This window comes from Felis catus, chromosome B2 (genome assembly GCF_018350175.1).
Source record: "Felis catus isolate Fca126 chromosome B2, F.catus_Fca126_mat1.0, whole genome shotgun sequence".
In the NCBI taxonomy this organism is placed as follows: Eukaryota; Metazoa; Chordata; class Mammalia; order Carnivora; family Felidae; genus Felis; species Felis catus.
Window position 1 is genome coordinate 44,604,367 of NC_058372.1, and position 21,714 is coordinate 44,626,080.

General features: G+C 46.4%; 1 protein-coding gene across 7 annotated transcripts in view; it reads right to left on the reverse strand.

Annotated features, from left to right (window-relative positions):
- ADGRF5 (adhesion G protein-coupled receptor F5) overlaps positions 1-21,714 on the reverse strand; it is a 100,744-nt gene that overhangs the window by 41,348 nt on the left and 37,682 nt on the right. For all 7 annotated transcript variants that reach the window (XM_006931787.5, XM_023254046.2, XM_006931788.5 and 4 more), the window contains exons 2-3: positions 12,942-13,067; positions 5,914-5,968 (exon numbers count right to left, since the gene is read on the reverse strand). In XM_006931787.5, coding sequence (XP_006931849.3) covers positions 5,914-5,968; positions 12,942-13,043 — 157 coding nt within the window. In that variant the 5' untranslated portion in view covers positions 13,044-13,067. The remainder of the gene's footprint in view (positions 1-5,913; positions 5,969-12,941; positions 13,068-21,714) is intronic.

Sequence of the window (21,714 nt, forward strand, 5' to 3'; positions counted from 1 at the left end):
AGTTTAATGTGTTTGCTTTTTCTTGGGCTCCTGTGGCCCCCTGCCGTTTGCCTGAACTTTTCTGACTCAACTGATGCCCCAAGTGGAGGTAGCACATTCCAGGTGTCATCAGTGTCACAGATGGAGGTCTATCGGGCAGGCCTAGAGGCACGACCCCACCAGGATTTCCCTTCTCCTTTCCCATAAATCACTGCCCATAAATCACGCAGCACTTATCTTAAAGAGACATTTCTGGAAAGTTGGCCACAAAGTGCGACAAGGAGTTCTGGGTCTTAATCTCAGCTGTTTAAGCAAACAATATTATTTTTGCCCGGCAACTCTAATGGGAATTGTGGCTTCTCAGAAAGTGGAGACTGAGTATGCCTAAATCAATCTCCCAAGAGAAAGGAGGTTGGTGTAATCTTTCTCTTGACCAAAAAGGGACGATGCTTCGTGATCACTGAAGGCTTGGCTCCCTTGTTTCTCACCCTGGAGCAGGTAAATATTAACAGCTGCCTGTCTTTCTGCTTGTTTCTTGCTATGTTCTAGTAGGTAGCAATTTGGCTACACATCTGTCTCTGATTGCACCATTGTCAACAGATAGACCAAGGATCCTGTTCTCCATTTGGATTTTAGAAAGGTTTGTTCACGCAGGGGAAAACCACCAGAGCCCCAGGCTATGGCTCACCGGCAGGTGTGGATGGGAGAGAGGGTGAGCATCACGGCGTGTCACAGAATGCTGGGCTGTAAAGTCTGGAGAAATGAATCGTTTCTACTAGTTTGTCACATACCCAGGTCAGACCCGTAGAAAGCTCTTTTCCCGCTAAGTTGAAGACGGTGCTCTGTACTCCTTACCCTGTGAAGCTGCTCTAATAACCGTGGAATGGAATCTAATGGGCAGGAGCCAGAAACACATGTTGAAAATTATTAACTCTGCACTATGAGCGTGGACTGTGGAGCCAGTGAGAGGGGCAGCGGAATACCTTCCAAAAAAATTTTTTTTAATGTTTTATTTATTTCTGAGACAGAGAGAGACAGAGCATGAGCAGGGGAGGGGCAGAGAGAGAGGGAGACACAGAATCCAAAGCAGGCTCCGGGCTCCGAGCTGTCAGCACAGAGCCCGACGCGGGGCTCGAACTCACGAACTGCAAGATCGTGACCTGAGCCAAAGTTGGACACTTAACCGACTGACCCACTCAGGCGCCCCCGGAATACCTTCTTACCTGGACAGGCCATTTAGCCTCTGTGAGCCACACTTTGCCATGTGTGAAAAAAGGAGTGATATCTTCTCTGCAGAATTGCTGCTAAGGAGTCGGTATGAGGGCCCCTAGCAAATTGTCTGGCCTATAGTAGCCCTTTTGAAACAGCAGGTAGAAAGAATAATATTAATGATAGTAAGTGTGATGATGATATTACAGGCAGATGCCCCCTGGTAGGTCAAGAAAAGCTAATGCTACTCCAATGGTCTCACCTTTGAGACTGTTACACAAACAAACGACACTAATCAGAAATTAAAAGGGGGGTTCCTGGGTGGCTCAGTCAGTTAAGCGTCTGACTCTTGATTTTGGTTCAGGTTATGATGAGATCGAGCCGTGCATCGGGCTCCCTGCTGAGTGTAGTGTGGAGCCTGTTCAAGATTCTCTCTCCCTCTCTCTTTGCTCTTCTCCCCCGCTCATGCTCTTTCTCTCTCTCTCTCTCAAAAAAATTGTTTTAATTAAAAAAAAAAAGAAATTGGGGCACCTGGATGGCTCAGTCGGTTGAGCATCCGACTTCGGCTCAGGTCATGATCTCACAGTTCGTGGGTTTGAGCCCCGTGTCGGGCTCTGTGCTGACAGCTCGAAGCCTAGAGCCTGCTTCAGATTCTGTGTCTCCTTCTCTCTGCCCCCACCCCCCCTGCTCACGCTTTGTCTTACTCCGTTTCTCAAAAATAAATAAATGTAGGGGCGCCTGGGTGGCGCAGTCGGTTGAGCGTCCGACTTCAGCCAGGTCACGATCTCGCGGTCCGTGAGTTCGAGCCCCGCGTCGGGCTCTGGGCTGATGGCTCAGAGCCTGGAGCCTGTTTCCAATTCTGTGTCTCCCTCTCTCTCTGCCCCTCCCCCGTTCATGCTCTGTCTCTCTCTGTCCCAAAAATAAATAAAAAACGTTGAAAAAATAAATAAATAAATGTAAAATAAAAAGAAAAGAAATTAAAAGGAAAAAGCATTCCCAACACATGGAACAATCAACCCTAAAACCGACCCCAGACCTTGGGCCGAGAGCGCCTCATTCTTGCCATCTCACTCTGCCACCACCTCCGCTTGCTCAGGGCACTAAATGCCGTGTGTTATCCTAAGAAAGACAAAAACATAACCCCCGCTCCCCAAAATACGTTCCTCAACCTACACAATGCACAGCATTTCCTGCACCCAGATAAAGGACGAGCACACACTGGGGCCGCCAGGTCTGCAGAAAGATTGAGATTCCCACACCAGCAGCCAACAGCCCAATTTCCTCACTAGGTAGGTACGTACATGTGAGCCCTTCCTGCACGGGGCTAGGACACCCTGGGTCTCCCTTTCTCAAAAAGGTGTCCGTTCTCAGTCATTCCTTCTGAAACCAAAGAAGAACCCACGAGGACTTTTCAGCCCAGGACCCAAGAATATTCCCCAGTCGGGCTCAGAAACCTGGCAGAGAGCCCTTCCACACCGACACGGAGAACACATGCGTGTTACTTCTAACCAATAAAGACACGTCCACTCGCACTCCCCTGAGAAGATTGCCCTTAAGAGTAACTTTGGAGCTTCCTGGCAAACCTCCGAGACAAGATTCCCATTCCAGCTGTGGTTCTCCCTGTGGCCTCCACATCCCTCAGACACCCAGGTCTGTGTGCTCCTACCGTATCACATGGATCACTGCTACCCTTCACCCTATGTCAAGTCTGTCTCCACGTCTTCTTGACCCGCTCCTTGTAAGGTCTTTCACAAATGTTCCCCTTTCTCCTTCCCTGTTTCACTCGAGGAACAAGGACCAGTGATGATCCATGCTGCTGAGCCTCCTTGCTGGTCTCCCGAGCACTGACTTCTTCCTCTAATTCGTTCAGCCATAACCATCTGGCTAATTTTCACTTCAGGTGGCTTCCATCGGTCCCTTCTGTGTGCCAGCCTCTCGGCCGATCTAGAATCCACTTCCTGGTTTCATCGGGACATAACTCTGGATGCTCTGTCCTATTCTGATTTTCCCCCTGCCCCCCAGTAGCCTCTCTGCTCTAACTGGCAGATCCACCCTTCTTCTGATCCTCTGGCCTCTAAGTGTTTGTGCAGACTCCTCTTCCCCAACAGGGCTCTGAATTCGTTTTCCTGAAACACTACTGGTATGCCATGGCTTCCCTTCTCCTGCCTTCAGTGGCTATACGGGAACTTCTTTGCACCAGGGATTTCAGGCTCTTTCAAATGCAATATTATTTCAATAAATAAATCTTTGTTTTTAATGAAAAAAACACACGAATAAATCCCTAGATAACCCTAGTAACATTTAAATAAAATGTACATAATATTATTTAATCGTCTCAACAACTCTGAAATGTAATAACTCATATAGATACGTGCATGCAATTATATGTCTGTGTTTGTATGATGTATGTAATATACATACACATACACATATATGTACATGTGTGTGCATATCAGGGCCAAGTGAAGATATATAACTGACCAGAGTAACTTAGGAAGGAGTCCAGAGTGCTCTGAGCATAAAAGTGAGTGCTGATCCTACTTTTAAAGATGATTCTATCTATCCCAAACCCTAAAGCTTTGATCCAGTGCCTCAAAAGGAAATGCCTGTCGACAATTCTCTTGTCTTGGAAACTTTGTTTGCCTCCTGTTGGTTTCTTTCATTGTTTTCCTCGAGAATGGTGCTCTCCGTCGCAATTTATATTTCAGCTCTCTGAGGTCTAGCCCCTGAATCTTTCCATAGCCACTCCTTACTTTGGTGATTTTGTAGAAGCCCCAAGGTCAAACCGTCTTCTGCAGATGATGGGTTGAGTCATTATCACCTTCCAAAACGACTCTAAAAGCCTAAGCGCACAGAGGATCATGTATAATAAACGGAAAATATATTTTTATGGTAATTTATTATCATCATGACTGTTTTCAATGAAAGCACATCTGGAAAATTTTGGAATGTCAAATCCTTAGACACAGACGTGGCTTCCTTCCAAAAGGCTAACCTCTCACGATGTCACCACGGGTCACAGACAGCCAGGCCCGGAAGCGCAGGAAGACGCTACTTTTACAGCTGTATGGTCACCAACTGTCCCCGAGGAGGCTGGCAGCCTGGGCCTTACAGGAGCCTGGGAGAAACCTGGAGCTGGAACTCACCCGCAAGTACTTTGGTTCTTAAAAAGAAAATCGTTCAAAGTACCGAATGGGGACATCTCCAGCTCCGCTCCTGTCACAGGGTGCCAGGGGGCTCAGGGGATGGGAGCGCCTGCACTGATGCTTTGTTTAAACGCACAGGGGCGCCTGGGTGGCGCAGTCGGTTAAGCGTCCGACTTCAGCCAGGTCACGATCTCGCGGTCCGTGAGTTCGAGCCCCGCGTGGGGCTCTGGGCTGATGGCTCAGAGCCTGGAGCCTGTTTCCGATTCTGTGTCTCCCTCTCTCTCTGCCCCTCCCCCGTTCATGCTCTGTCTCTCTCTGTCCCAAAAATAAATAAAAAACGTTGAAAAAAAAATTAAAAAATAAAAAAAAATAAACGCACAGAAAGTGCCACCTGTGTGCTTCGGACCGCTTCAGGGAAGGAGGGGAGTGGGAGAGTGAGGGTCTATAAGGATATAAAACAAAGCCGAAACAGAAAAGGAAGGAAAGAAAGGCAAAGGAAGAAAAAATGAAGGTATGACCTTCCAGCGAACATTTTGAGTCCTTAATAAAATATGATCGAATTGTCATTTCAAGCCCTGGGCAGAGGTCGATCTGGTTGGTGCTCTGAGAAGCTCCAACAGACACCTTTATCCTGGCCCCCGCGAAAGCCCCACCCTCTTTGGCGGCTTTATGACTCCTGCAGATGACAAGGCCAAACAGACCAAACCACGGCATGTCTGGGCGTGATTCAGTCATAATCCTGAAGGTTAAGAAGTTCTACCTTCTCCAAAATTGGTACAGACACTGGGCCAGCAGCTTTGGCGGTAGGAACCCACCCTCGACTCACAAAGGGGCAGCTGCGACAGGGACACACGCTCTCTATTTGTTCACTCATTTACTGAGAAACTGGGCTCAGTGCCAGGCTACAGAGATGAGGAGGGTTCAAGGGAACTCACGTCTACTGGGGATGACAGACGGGAAGTAAAATTATTACAAAGCATTGGGACGCCTCTTGTGCTATGGGAATGTGACAAGAGCAGTGGGAACCCAGGAAAACGGCCCCTCCCTGTCTGGGGAATCAATAGAAAGCCTTACGTGGCAGGAGCCCATGTGAATGGAGTCTCTCCGACAAACAAAGGAGGGTGGTGGGTGGGCAGCGACCATGTGAAAGGAAACAGAAGGAGAATAAGTGGGAAAATCACGTGGGGTCTGCTCAGAATCCAGCAGGTGATTGGATTTGAGAAAATCCTTGGAGCGATCCAAGGCATTTGGGAGCCCATGAAAGATTTTATATGGGGAATCAGATTGGTGTTTTTGAAAGGCTAGGAAGTGGGAGTTGAGGAGAGAGCCACTGGGGACAGACTCTTCAGGATCTCGGGAGCAGAGACGGGGGAGGTGAGGGGCTTGTAACGTGCTGCTAAAATCCATTTAATATCATTAGGTAGAGGAGGGAATGGAGTTCCCTTGTAATTGCTTCTAGAAATTGAACCCTGATACACTCGGAGACTGCATTATAGGGATCACAGGGTTTGAAAAGTTACAGCAAATGTCATTTGATCGGGCTTACTAGAAGAGACTGCCAAGCAAAGGCTTCACCTACCTGCTCGTTTTTGCCTTAGTGGCTCCTTCCCCGCTAGTTCATGTTCACGGAGAATCTGAAAGAACATTTTAGGAGACTGTCAGTGAGGGTTAGAGATGTCCTATCTCCTTGGCTTCCTGCTCATGTGCTCTGAAACGTAGGAGCTGAGCGTAGGGCTGCGGATTCCGGGTGAGCACCTTGTACCCCGCGGATGGCGGGAACTCTATGAATGTGAGCTGGCGTTCACTTTTCATAGACCAGTCTCTAGGCCCAGGAGCGGAACCAATCACCACATCTGAGTTTCTCCGAGTCCCCGTAGTTTGAGTCGGGTCAAGAAATACAAATTATGGTGTTTTTAACTTGTGCTCTCTGCCTAAGGCTTGAACCCTGAGTCATTCCGGTGACGAGCCTTAGACAAGTCTGAGACATGACCTCTCCTCAGCACTCAGCCTGTCCCCACCCCAATCTTTCTGCTGCGTTAGGGCTGTTTACGTTATGCATGCTTAGAAATCATCTTCTCCTCCTTTGTTCCTTTTTCTCCTGGATGGTTCTATTGTTGCTTTCTGTGGCAGGGGCTGTGAGAGCTAGCTCTAGAGTCAGACTGCCCGGGCACAAGGTTGTGCTGCTTACTAGTTATGTGACCTGGAGGAACTTACTTACCCTCTCTGAGCCTCAGTCTTCTTTTCTGTAAAATGGAATAATAATATTTCCGACCTCATAGAACTGTTATAAGAATTACATCAACTGCATGTGACACATAGTAAGCCCTTAATAAAGTTGAATTATACCATAGACTATAATAGTTAAGAGCAAAGACCCTACGGACATTGAGTTCAAATCCTAGCTCTGCTGTTAAGTGGCTGTGTGAACTTGGGCAAGTTATTTAACCTCTCTGTGCCTCCGTACTCATCTATAATACAGGAATAAAAATAGTCTGCCTCGTGAGGTTGTCATAAGGATCAAATGATTAACAAATGTAAGGCACCGAGAATAGTTTGGTGACGTTGTAAGAGCTATTCCGGGACAAAGCGTCACGCTCGTCTAGAAGCACCATTGCCACGGACCCTTTCATCCACACATTGACACTCACTTCGTCTCTATAAAGCTCTTCTCCTGTCATCATGCAGCTTTCTTTAAGAGTTGACTTTGATTGGCTTTGTTGGGATCACTGCCAATTCTGCGGCTGGTAACCACACCTTGACCTGACCTGGGTTTCCTAGTTCATCCCTGCTAGGCTGTGCTTCCCAATCCAGACTCCCTTCAAGGCTCAACAGGAGAGCCATACGGCCCCTACCCTCTGTGGTGTGTCCTTTCCCATGAGCTCAACACACCCATGAACGTCACCCCAGGCAAAGCTCATTCTACCATCTGTGGTATTTCTCATTATTTTCTAGTTATCTCCTGTCATAACAATTATAAAAATATGAGTGCCTAAAATATATCCAACACTCCTGTGTCGGGCACTGTTGAGTACTCGATGTGTGCTTAGGTATTTAATCCCCACGACAATCTAAGGCATAGGTACTATGATTATTCACATTTCCCTGATGAGAAAGCACAGGTGCAGAGAGGTCAAATGACTTGCCTAAGGTCACACAGCCTTTAAAGGGCAGAACCAGGACTCCAACCGGGGTAGCCTGGCTCGAGTCTGCACATGTCCACACGGGCATTGAATGATTTTATCAGGAGATACCCCGGGAAACTGTGGGTCTGTCTCCGTGACCTCGGCTCTCTTACCTAGCACCCTTTCTTTCTCTGTCACCTCCTCCTATCCCCTCCTTCTTTTCGATGACAGTGTTAACAGCCATGAGGATCTGTACAGGAGTGGTGTGCCTGACAGTTCATAAATGTTCTTGAAGAAACAAGTAGAGGAACGATGCATGACGATTGGAATGTCAGAAGCCCAGATGCTCTTTTGTTTGCAGCGGGCTTATCTTAGCTGTACCTAAATGCGCAGCAACCAAGAGGGAGCAAAGTCAGTGCACAGGGCTGGTTCCTGTCCAGCTTCTCCCGGAGACTGCTTTGGCTCTGTGCCCAGGCAGAAGGGAAGGGGCTTCTGTTGTATTCCTGCCTGCATCCTCTCTGGGGGGCCAGGGGTAGGGAGTGGGGAGCCACCAGGAAGGCTTCTCCGTCCACTCTTCATGGGCTGTGGTTGGGGGACTCGGCCCAGGAGAAGGTGATCCCTGGCAGTCACCTTCGGGAAGCTCTCCAAGGTCTCGATTTCATTTGCTCCATTTTCTGGAGGGGCTAAAGGCTTGAGGTTAAAACAATTCAGGTGCAGTCAATTCCCTCGTAGATAGCATTTCAATCTGTGACCGTAAGGATCACTTCCCTTGGCTCCCCCCCAGTCCAGGTTAACAGGTCTGGGGTGCGGTGACAAAAACTGTCTTTTTAATGGGCACATCTCTGGACATGAGGCCATCTTTTGAGAAACACTACTTTTGAACTATTTCCTGCATTCTTATGGTGAGTATCGGGAACTGTCAGGGGACATCTCGGCAAAGCACCGCCTCTGTAGCTCTGTCACCTACTGCCTCTGTCGTCCTTCCAGCGAGGATGCACAGCCTCTTGTGAGAATAACCCATTTTTTGTTTTAAGTCCTGCAATCGTTGGGGCAAATGCGGCAAAAATACTGAAAGCAATAAAGTCTTTGAGGAGTCCCCTGCAGGGGTGGTGGTGAATACCCTTGGCTCTCCCAGATTTGAGAAGGTACAAAGAGATGGGTTGCAAGGTCAGGAAAGGGTTGCAAGAGATGGGTTGCAAGGTCAGGGGGGCCTGGATTTCAACAAGGCAAACGTTAGAATCGCACCAACCACCGAATCCCACCACCTCCCCCTCTTCCTGGTTGGAAAAGTCACTCGCTCATTCTGAGGCTCAGTTTCTCACGTCGTGGAAAGCAATGTTCTCAGGCACACCAGCTGCTCGTACGGTTTCTGGCAGTGGAATGTGTCTGTGTGTCAGGCTGGCTTGGGACTCACCAGAGGCCATCCTTGCCCTCCTGAGTCCTCGTGTCACCCCCATTCAGGGACCACTGTGACTCCGGCACTTGCCTTTTCTCTTAAACATTGGGTACTGAGGAGAACTCTTAGGGGAGCATAGATCTTCTCAGATGAGTCTTTACTTCGAAGAAGAAAACAGAACCTCCAGGGGACTTCCTCCTGCTTGCCCATGTAGAGGTACCCAGATGAGTCTCTGAGGACAATGGCCATCCCCATCCAAAGGGGATTTCCTGATGGCCAAGTCTCAGCCAGAAGACACAAGGTCACCAAATCCAGGAAATGCCCCACCTCTTGGACATGATGACTTTAAAATAATTGTGTATGGGTTTGGGTGGGGGAAGGGGTGGCCTGGAGTGATCATGGGCGATCAGTCAGGAATGAGAGGTGGCATTTTATGTGAAAAAAAAAAAAAATCCCAGGGAACAGGATGACAAATAAGGTGGTGACTAAAGGCTCCAGGGTCGTCAGATCTCTCTCCTCCTCGCCAAGGCCCTGTCCCTCACTCCTCTTTTTCTTTTGCTGGACTCCCCAGCTTGACATCTTTGTCTCCAGTTAGATAATTATCACCTCACAAAGGCATCCTAGCATGGGTTTACGTGTGCTAGCAAAGTAAAAGTAAATAACTCTGTACCAAATCTTAAGTGTTGGCCCTGTGCTCGTATGAGAGCGTCTGACCCTCACAACAAAGCAATGGAGGAGATGCTATTTATTCTCATGCTATGTAGAGGAAACAGGTTCAGGGAGACGGAGAAAAGACGAAATTTCCCAGGCTGACCAGAGCTGGGTGTCACACTCAGCGACGATGCGGGGGCTGTGTGTCTACAGTCTTGCGGCTCAAAGCACAGCCACCGGAGCAGGCACGACGTCAACTTGTCAGAAATGCAACATCCGGGCCCCACCCCAGACTTCCTGAGTTGAGATCTACACTTTGATCAGGTGCGCCGGTGGGTTCGTACGCACGTTGAAGTTTGAGGGGCTCCGTTGCCACACTTTGAAAGCCCACCACCCCACCTTTGCACACGCAGGCTCGCTGCGGCATTACTCAGAATAGCCTAGACATAAAAGCAGCCCAAGTGTCCATGAATGGGTAGACGGATAAACAAAATGTGGGATATACGTCCAACGGATCATTATTCAGACTTAAGCAAGGAAGGACATTCTGACGCATGTCACAACGTAAGTAAATTTTGAGGACATTATGCTAAGTGAAATAAGTTAGTCACGAAAAGGCAAATACTGGATGACTCCACTTACGTGAGGTACCTAACGTAGTGGAAATCATAAAAAGAGAGTAATAATAGTGATTGCCAGGAGCTGGACGAAAGGGGTGAATGGGAAGTTCTTGTTTAACGGGGTTAGGTCTTCAGTTTTGCAAGGTGAAAAAGTTCTGCACACTCATTGCATGGCAATGTGGATCTATTTAACGCCACTGAACTTAAAAACGGTTAAGGTAGGGCGCCTAGGTGGCTCAGTTGGTTGAGCGTCTGACTTGGCGTGGGTCATAATCTCGCAGTTCGTGAGTTCGAGCCCCACGTCGGGCTCTGTGCTGAGAGCTCAGGGCCTGGAGCCTGCTTGGGATTCTGTGTCTCCCTCTCTTTCTGCCCCTCCCCCTCTTGTGCTCTGTCTTTCTCTCAAAAATAAACATCACGGGCGCCTGGGTGGCTCAGTTGGTTGGGCATCCGACTTCGGCTCAGGTCATGATCTCATGGTCCATGGGTTCGAGCCCCGCGTGGGGCTCTGTGCTGACAGCTCAGAGGCTGGAGTCTGCTTCGGATTCTGTGTCTCCCTCTCTCTCTGCCCCTCCCCCGCTCAAGCTCTGTCTCTGTCTCTCTCAAAAATAAATAAACATTAAAAAAAATTAAAAAAAAAAACATTAGATTTTTTTAAATGGTTAAGATGGGAAATGGTATGTATGTTACCACAATATTTTTTTAAAGCCCATCAGCACAGGGCTGCATTTGAAATGGTAGAAGGTCAGCCTTGGGAACAGATGGGCATCTTAGGGCAGTACAGGCTGATGAGGCAGGTTCAGGTGTATCTCTCCAATGAGATGGTCTTTGGCCTTTGGGTTGTGTGAAGATATTATATCTCAAAGGCAGATCTAGAGAGGAAAAGTGGAGACCTCTGGGATAGTGGTGGGAGTTTCTAGAAAGATGGAATTTGAACCCAACCAGAAGCCTTGGGAAGTCACTGGCTTATCCTCTGACCAGCCAATGCCCCCAGATGGATGGAGGGGCATTGTTGGGGCCACAGCAATGGAGGCCATCCTGGTCTAGGGGGAGGGTACAGCTGAAGCCAGGAGGCCAGGAGTGCTAGGAAATTCTGGAATAAAGGTCAAGCTGACTGTATTGCTGAGATCACTTCAGCCTCGGGCTTTCTGCCCACATGTCTGCGTAACTAGAGCTCTGCACTGACCCCGTGAAGTCATAGGAGGTGTGAATGTTTCTCTCCCATTTACCTGGGCAAACTGCTGCCTATGATCACACAAGGGGAACCTCACACTGGAGTTTGGGAGAAGAGACACATAATGCACACCTCCCAAGTCATGACAGAAATAATGAAAAAGACAAAGCAAACCTAGGCCAAATGAAAGACACAAAAACAGAAAAGAGGAATTAAGTGCATCAAGTTCTAAAACACAACCCTGAAAGTAAGATCAAGCATCTTCTATATGACATTAAATGTGAATAAACTATGCTCCCCCAAGCAAAGTCAGATTTACTCAGATTTTGTTGAAAACAAAAAAACAAGACGAAACTTCAAACACATGTTGTTTATAAGAGGACTTCCAACACAAAGTGGTCCGTTAAAGGCTAAACAAAAAACAAAGAACAAAGATTGGGCAAACACGAATATAAAAACAAATTTGATAACGGAAACAGGGGACAAGAATTAAAATTAAAAAGTACCCAGCAGAGGGGCGCCTCGGTGTCTCAACTGGTTGAGTGCCTGACTCTCAATCTCGGCTCAGGTCATGATCTCACGGTTCGTGGGGTCAAGCCCCGTGTCAGGCTTGTGCTGACAGCACGGAGCCTGCTTGGGACTCTTTCTCTCCCTCTCTCTCTGTCCCTTCCCTGGTTATGCTGTCCCTGTCTCTCTCAAAAATAAATACATAACTTTTTTTAAGTACTAAGAAGACCGAAAGAGACAGTCTATAATGCCACAAAGTACCAGTGAAACTCTAACAATAGTGACAGACTGAATACAGCACTGCTAAAATACCTTTTAAAAAAATCAGTAGCAAAAAATGCCATTACAGTAGAGAAATAGCAGCAGAAACAACACCACAGCTTTTATTATGTGCCAGGCACTGTTCTAAGGCATCTCGCACATATTAACTGACCTAATTCTCGTAGCAAGCAGGAAATTGGTACTACTCTCATTATGAGACAGGTGAAGAAATTGAACCACAGAGAGAATTACATCGGTTTCCCAAGATTTCAAAACCAGTAACATGCCCTGTCTCTGGTGCACAAAGTGGCTTAAGGAAGGAATAACTAATAATTTCCATAAGGAAGGAGGGAGTATTTATTATCCTCTGTCTTGTCTTCCCAAAGACAAGACAAAACCACCTGGATAATTTGTCAGCAAAGAGTTTAAATGACGTCGACGGCCCCTTCAGCTATATCAATCTGTGATTCTCACACACACACACACACACACGCACGCACACATTTTGAAATGTGTTCTAGTCTGATGCTTACATTAAAATAAATGCTTTGAGAACGTGTACTGCCCCCAGTCCTCAAAATCTGCCTTCTGGTCATTGTTGTCAGTTTCAGAGTAGAGTTTCAGGCCTCAAAGTGGCCATTTACTTAAGGAGGGAAGCCTGAGGGATGTTCCCTTGACCACCACTAATGGCGGAGTATGGTAAGTTGTAGCCAGGTAGACAAACGAACATCCATGTATGTCTACCACCCCCTCCTCGCATTTGCAACATTTTCTCAAAGGCCCCAAGAAACATTTTTTAAAGCAATTTCCATCTGCAACAGTCCCAGGAAGTCAGAAAAATTTGACAGGGAAAAATATAGCACACATGGATGTACTCACCAAGGGATGAACAATAGACTCTAAATTCAAGTTCGGTGTAGCTTGGGACAAATAAATCACAATAATCATACAGCACAGCGTGGTTCTCCTTGGGGATTTCATTTCTTTACGTTTGAGGTGCTTTGCCTGAAATGTAAATATGATGGTTTAGAGATGGGAGAATTTGTTTATTACACATAGAAAGAACTAGCAAACCCTGTTTCGAGCGTCACACTACCAAAGGACCTTTGCAAACAGAGAGGAGAACAGAAGGAGCATGAAAATATCAACTATAGAGGACAGTCCTTGCTTCAGGCCCAGGGATGTGGATATGATCATGTCAGGATGGGTGAGGGTTGGGGCGGGTTGTGGAGGGACCTGTACATAGGACAGGTAGCAGATGTTTGGGTACCCTTCCTATATACACAGAGAAGGAGACAGAGAATGAAGGAGAAAGGAGAAAGGGGGGAGGGAGGGAACAAAGCAAGAAAAAAGGAAAGACTTCTCAGCAAGAAATACTTTAAACATCGTGATCCAGTATACCTAACATACGAACAAAAGGATTCAGAGAACATTACTTGCCTTTGCTACATACAACACACTGTGATATTTCCAATTGTATTCTATCCTACCTTACCCTATTTTTCCTTTTAATTCTGGTAGCAACCCATTAAATTGACTTGATGATGCATAATAATGGGCAAGGGACCCATTAGTATGAAAAATCTTGGATTTAGCCATAAAAATATAATCTGTAATTTATAGTCTTTTATGGTATTACAGTAAATAACACAGAATATTAATCCAATATGTCCCATCTTATGCATTGATTTTTGATATCAACCTCTTTATAATACTGGTGATTAAGATGAAGTTTTTGGTGACCAGATTAATCATCTATGCATTTAAAAGGTAGAATACACAGGGGCACCTGGGTGGCTCAGTCAGTTAAGCATCTGACTTCAGTTTGGGTCACAATCTCGCAGTCTGTGAGTTCAAGAGCTGCGTCGGGCTCTGTGCCGACAGCTCAGAGCCTGGAACCTGCTTCAGATTCTGTGTCTCCCTCTCCCTCTGCCTCTCCCTCACTTGTGTGCTCTCTCTGTCTCTCAAAAATAAATAAACATTAAAAAAATTTTTTTTTTAATTTTTTTTTTAACGTTTATTTATTTTTGAGACAGAGAGAGACAGAGCATGAACGGGGGAGGGGCAGAGAGAGAGGGAGACACAGAATCGGAAGCAGGCTCCAGGCTCTGAGCCATCAGCCCAGAGCCCAACGCGGGGCTCGAACTCACGGACCATGAGATTGTGACCTGAGCTGAAGTCGGACGCTTAACCGACTGAGCCACCCAGGCGCCCCTAACAAAATTTTTTTAAAGAAGAATATCACATTGCGTAATCCTAATCCAATGAAGTGGACCCAGACAAACCACTTCGTACAGATTCCTTTCCTTACCAACTTTTTTACAGCCATGTATTTTCATGAAAAGAACACTAGACCAAGAGACAGAAGATATGGGTTAAGACGCAGAATCACCATAAACTGTGTATCCTTGAGTAAAGTCACTCACTTTCACTGAGCCCAATATTCCCCATCTATGAAATGGGGATAATTATACCTCCTCTAATTTTCTCACAGACTTTCCTGAGGCTCAGATGATTAAAAGCCATGGGGGGTCTCAGTGGCTCAGTCAGTTAAGGGTCTGATTCTTGGTTTCAGTTCAGGTCATGAACTCACGGTTCATAGGATCGAGCCCCGAGCCAGGCTAGGTGTTAACAGTGCCCAGCCTGCTTGGGATTCTCTTCCTCCCTCTCTCTGCCCCTCTCCCATTCTCCCTCCCTCTAAAAATAAATAAGCTAAATAAAAGTTTGGGGGCGCCTGGGTGGCTCTGTCAGTTAAGCATCTGACTTTGGCTCAGGTCACAGTCTCATGATTGAGCCCCATGTCGGGCTCTGTGCTGACAGCACGGAACCTGTCTGGGATTTTCTCTTTCCCTCTGCTTCTCTGCTTCTCTGTCTCTTCTGTCTCTCAAAAACAAATACACTTTTTTTTTTAAGTTAATCTGTTAAAAGCCATGAAGACCAGCAGGGCTGCAGGCTGCCGTGGTTTCACCCTGATTGTTAGTGGAATCCAGAGGGCAGTCATCAGGAAGGGCAGGCCTTGGCCCAGGCATTCGAGGGGGTGCCAGGGGATCGTGGCCAGGATAACACACAGATGGTAGCCAAGACCTACGTGCCAGGGAGAATTGTGTTTCAATCACCAGCTGCTGACTGCCTCCTTTTCCTTTTCCCCCGTGGAAAAGGGGGAAGCAGAAGGCCCTGGAAAAGTGACCCAATTTGCAGATCTGGCAATCAAATACATTTCTAAAATTCTGCAACTCAATGGCTTTTGGAAAATGCTTTGCAATTTAGGTTGCGAGAATAGATATCTAAACCAGATGCATCTGCTGTAGGGCAATTGTAGCAACTGATTCTTTGTTCAAAGGGAACAGGCTTTTGTGGGTATTGAGCAGACTGAGCGGGGTGATAACAACTGCTCCCGGGATGAATTGGGTATTCAGGAGGTGATGTAACCTTTTCGTGCCTCACCTTCGTGCACTATGCTAGCTGGTTCTGGATTGAGACAGTTAATCAAAAGGATGAGATTTAGTCACTGAATGGTTAATGAGCCTCCCTTGACTCATGACAGCCAGGGAGGGACCCAGGTGTTAGAGGGACTGGAGCTGACTCTATATCCTTTTTACCATTCCCCAGAGGTGGCTTATCTGTCAGAATTAGCAAGAATTATAATGTCTCCAAGTGATCATATGTGGTCCTTTTGTATAAGCCACTGGCCAATACTGCCCATTGTCCCCATCTTCTCCCAGCTCCCTAGAGACAGGTATTGATTAAATTAACACTCTCTATTGACCTATTTGGTGACAACAAAATCACAAGTCAATAGAGATGTCGAAAGGACCCCAACAAAATCACAAGTCAATAGAGGTGTCGAAAGGACCCCACTGTGGGGAAGCGAATGTTCCCTGGATGCAGGGGCATGAGAACAGGTACATAGCCATTGCCCACCCAGTAAGGGTGAGAGGTGGGTTCTCCACTTGAGAGAAGAATGCCACCACTTTGAGGGAGAGGTAACGTTAAAAGTATTTGACAACCAGTTGTGTATGGGCCCGGCCAATCAGAACAGTGATACCAGCTGAAGATCAGTTCAGCTTTTGGGGTTCCTACACTTTGGGAGATATCTGAAGACAAACCTCCTTTACCTATATCAATAATTTTTCAGTAACTCTCCAGCTGGTTTTCATCTGTGAGGAGGCCAGTGGAGACTGTGGGGGCTACTTAGCACGGCTAACGGGCAGAAAAATCCAAATTCACCCAATCAAAAGCATGAAGTAGAACCCCAGATTCAAGGCAATATATCTTCACCAGAATCTCTGTAATTGTAAATCCCCTAGAGGTTCTTATGCATTCTATATTCCTGGATTAAGTGGCGGACGACTAAGAAACTCAGAGACAAACGGAGGCAGAGAAGAAAGAAAATTATCTGATGTTCTCAATTTCATTCTCTTTTTAAATTATAAATCTGGGATACTGTCTACTAAAACTCACCAACCTGAATGAGCTGGCTGTGTCTCAGAACCAACTGGGAACTATGATCTCATACTCAGTACAAACCCTGGGGTGATGAGCAACTTCCAGATCTTCTCTGGCCTTATTTTCCTGTCTGTGAAGTTAAGGAACAGGGAGAGGGAAATCAAGCACCCTGACATCATTTGCCAGGAATAGGTCCTCAGGATTCCCAGAAGCCCTGCACTTGCAGGATGAGGGTCTGGCTTCCTTGAAGCAGTCTATAATGACATTCTCTTGCAGAGTGATTATGCATCAGGAACTGCCACTGTGAGACTGGCCTGAAACACATTAGGGAATTATTCTCCCAAATCTTAAAATTACCCACTTTCCTGGAAACCCTTCATCAGCCCTGACTGGCCCATACTTTATCGGGGGAGTGGGAGGAGAAGTAAATGGCCTTGCATGCCTTTGCAAGGTTAGAAGCATGTTCACGAAATGGCCACATCTGTGAGGCTCGATGCCCCAATGTCACCAAGTTGTGTTTCCACACTCCGTCTAAGTAGGGCAAGAGTGAGATTCATTCTGGAAATGATTTATTTCCTAAGCCCTACACAGCTCTGCCTTTTCAGGCTCTCTGGTATCCTCAACCCCTGTCCTCTGGGGACCCTAGCCCAGATACTCTCCTGGTTCCTTCTGGAGAGGAGGAAGGTAAAATGACAATGTGAGCCCACACTTGCTCAGCCTCTGTGACCAGGGCTCTGCTCCCCACTCTAGTCCCACACACATTGCCTCCCTTAGCATTGCCTAGGGGAAAAAGTTCCCTGGAGTATTTGTACATCATCTGCTTCAGTGGTTCTTTGCCCTGGCTGTGCATCAGAAGCATCACCTGGGGAGTTTCTTATTTTCCTTTTTCCATTTGTTTGTTTGTTATTTTAAAATCACCCTAGGGGCGCCTGGGTGGCTCAGTCGGTTAAGTGTCCGACTTCAGCTCAGGTCACGATCTCGCACTCCGTGAGTTCAAGCCCCGCATCGGGCTCTGTGCTGACAGCTCAGAGCCCGGAGCCTGTTTCAGATTCTGTGTCTCCCTCTCTCTCTGACCCTCCCCTGTTCATGCTCTGACTCTCTCTGTCTCAAAAATAAATAAATGTTAAAAAAAATAAAAAAAAAAATAAAATCACCCTAGACCACTTGAGTTGGAATGTCTAAGGGGTGGAAGCTGAAATTCTCCATCTACCAGAGCTGTTTCTGATGCAAGGGAGGTTTGAGGTCTACAGATCCATATTTTCGGCCACCTATTGTCCTTTCTACATTTCCTTTCACGTTGGTACCTTCTATCACCAGCCTATAGCGCTCTCTACTAAAGAACTTACATAGAAACAGAAGTTTGAGGGGATGCATTTAGGAAGCAGTCAATTATGAATGAATGAATGAATGAATGAATGAATGGAAGTGTGGGCTCCAACGTGATCTTCCCACCAGTTTTTGATACAATCCAATAGCCAAGGCCGTTAATTGAGATTGTGTTCAACGTCTCATACAGTTATCAAATGTGTTGCACACTTGTGCACTGGCAAATACAGAGTGTTTTCTGCAGTCCCCAAATTGTGCTCTGCCTGCATAAATTGAAGTGAGCCATGGTCCTTGCCTCCGGGAAGCTCCCAGTCTCATTGGGAAGGCACGCAACATAGACTGAAAAAATATCAATGCAAAAACCACTATGTACTGACCGTCTACTACGTTCCAGGCACGCTGCTAAGTGCAGTAAATAGGTTAGCGCACTTAGTTTCCCTGTCACGATGACCCTGTGAGGTAGGTACTTTTATCCTAATTCATAGATGAGAAAATGAAGGCCCAGAGAGGCTGCAGAATTCACCCAGGCCACCCAGCTAGTTGAGTAACAGAGCCAGATCCGCCCCCACGAGGGCCTATCTCCCAAGTGAGCTGCACTGTGCGAGTGATAAGCATGCCTGGAACTGAAGATGGGGGAAAGCTGGGCGAGTTTGGGAGTGATTAGGGTCAGTGGCCAGACTTTGAAGGATGGGTGATGCTTTCATGTGTAACAAGGAAAGAAAAGAGAGTCTCAGGTGAAGGAGAACAGCATACGCAGAGGAACCAAGAGCCCAAAGGGGGAGATTTAGTAGTCCCTTGAGCCCCTCCTGGAGGTTCCCTTGAGCAGCTTGCCCGGCCGCTGTGCAGTAGGCTCAGCCACGGTCCTTAGGAGGGCTTTGTTCTCCTGAACAATTACTGGCACCAAAGAAGGCAGATCTATTTTTGCTCTGACTTGGAAGGAGAATTTGGTGGCATTACAGTTCAGGCGATTCCCTTTTTCCTGTAGTAGACTACAGTGGAAAGAGCACCAGTTTGGAAACGAAACAGGGTTGTATTCTGACTCAAGCTCCGCCGCTCGGTAACCATGGTGAGACACTCACCCCCACCGAGCCTCAGTTTGCTGATATGAATGGCAAGGATCCCAGCGCTCGCCTTGCGGCACCGCTGTGGAGATTAGAGATCATGCCCACAAAGCACAAAAGGGCCTGGTCTTCGTTGCAACTTGTTCTGGGCTGCGTTGTATCCCTCCAAAATTAGTATGTTGAAGTCTAACCCCCAGTCCCTCTGAATGTGACCTTTAATTGAAGATAGGGTCTTTAAAAAGGTAACTTAGTTAAAATGAGGTCATTAGAGTGGGTCCTCATCCAGTACAGCCAGTGGCTTTATGAGAAGAGGAGATTAGGACACAAACAGACACAGAGGAAAGACCACGTGAAGACCTTGAAAGATGATGACCATCTACCAACCCAGGAGAGAGGCCTCTGAAGAAATCAACCCTGCTGACATGTTGATCTCCAATTCTAAGCTCCAGAACTGTAAGAAAAGAGATTTCTGTTGTGTAAACCACCCAGTCTGTGGGACTTTGCTATGGCAGCCCTGGAAAATTAATTCGAATTCAGTAAAAATGGTACCATTCTTTTTTTATTTAAAAAGGGTAAGTGTGGCCCTCTGGTCTGTTGCTTAATATTTACTGAGTGTTTATTTTGAGTAAGTTTTTGATGAACATTGAAAAATGGATTATCGGTGTGTCTGAACAGAGCATAAGAACACACACAATCTGAATTAGAAGACGAATTAGAATTTATCTCTAGTTCCAGCACTGCCTCCATGGAAGTGTGGGCTCCCCTTAGTTTTTCAGATGAGAAAACTAAGGCCTAGAAAGGACTATGTGCCTCAGAAGACCCCACCAAGCATTCTTACATTCTAGATGACAATATCGTCCTACAGTCGGGCAAACCATTTATGATAGAATTGTGGATAGTGACTGTCATCAAAGATGATGATGAGAAGTATAGATCTCTGTAATTTATTAGGTGCTCACTGAAGTTTGCCTCTGAAGTCCCATTACTATTCAAAGAGTCTAAAATTTCTCACATTTATTTCAAATCCAAGGTAAACCTCACGTAGGCTTCTGAGCCTAACCATGATGACCTCTTGTATTTATCCAACCCACCTCTGACTTAGTAGGCAGTTCAGGCCTTCACTGCCTCTCTCGTGCACCATTGCAATGGCTTGTCTTCTTTCCCTCTCCGCCCCATTGTCTACATGGACGCAAGATTAACCTTCCAGAAGTGCCCTTCTCACATGTTATTCCCTGTTCAGCTCCCCATTGCTTTTTGAGTAAAGGCAGTTGCTTTCATTGATACTCAAGGCCTTCCATGACCTAGATTGTATATTCCAGAGCAAGTATATGTAATAAGCATCTATTAGATTTTCACCACTGAAGGTGGCTGATTTTTCATAATTGAAAATAGAGCGAGAGGTTTTCTGGTATTCACGCCAAAGTAAAAATGAAAAGCTTATCAGGATTGAGAATCAATCCTGGCGGTGGAGAGGAGCAGTTATTATTGTCAAACTATTTTTGAATGTTTGGTAAAACCAAATGAATCCTACCATTTACTTGGTTTGTTAATCTCCATCTTTCCCTGCCCCTTGGCCTCGGGATAATCGCTGCATACTCCAGTTCAATCCATCCTTCAATGACAAGGCAAAAGGCTGCCTCCTGGCTGGAGGTTCCTTGATCTGCCTAGCTATAAATAGTCTCTACTTCCTCTTAATCGAGGTCCTTAACCTTCCTCCTTGTATTATATTTGTTGTCGTAAGCATAGCATGAAGCAAATCTATTTATTCCCTTACTCATGTATCCATTTCTGTATTCATTCACTGGGGAAACATTTATTAAGTCCTGCTAAGTGCCAGGCACTCTGCTAGGTGCAGAGAAAGGAGCAGAAAACAAGCAAATGATCCCTGTCTCCATGGAGCTTAGAGTCTAATGGAGTAGATGAGCATCATTAAAGGATCAGTCACTGAATTCACTGTTTGACCATGACCATGAAAGTGTGACCAAGGAAAATAATCGTGACACTAATATGTTGTTGAGCACTTACTGTGTGCCAGGCGCAGAGCTGAGCATTGACTGTATTAACTCTTTTAATCCTCATTGCAATTCCAGTATAGGGATTTTAGTATAGTATCTACTTAACCGTATGATATCAAATGAACTGAGCCACAGAATGGTTAAATAATTTTCCCCAAATTACACAAGATGGTAAGTGGCAGAGCCAGAATGTGAACCGAAAAAGCCTAATTCCAGAGCCCATATTTTTCACCACTGGGCTGAATTTTCTAATAAAGTCTATTAACAGAGGGACATGACCTAGTCCTGGGGATCTGTGGAAGGTATCCTGAAGGAAGTATTTAGTTGAGCTGAAATCTGAAGTGTGAGTTGGAATTAGCTAAAAACAAAAGGGAGCTCAGAGGGGGAGGAGGTTGAGAGTTCCAGGTAGAACAAAGATCATGTGCAAAGGCCCTGAGGCAGAAAAATGCACGGTACGTTCAAGGAGCTGCAAATGGGCCAGAGTGGCTGGAACACCAAAAGGAGCAAGGGATGTATACGGGAGGGCTTGTGAGGTGAGCAGGAGCCAGGACAGGCAGGGTAATTGCAACCACAGGAGTGTTAAGATTGATTAGGAAGACAGGAGAGAGAGTAGAGATGACAGCCAAGAACTGAGGCCCAGAGAATTCCAGCAACCAGAGGTCCTGTCAAGGAAGATGATGGAGCGAAGATGTTTGCGAATGAGAGACCAGAGAGGCAGGAAGGAAACAAGGTTAGAAGAGAGTCTGGGACCAGGGAAAGCCAGGTTTCAAGAAGCAGACTGTCACAACTGTGTCCAGTGGTGCT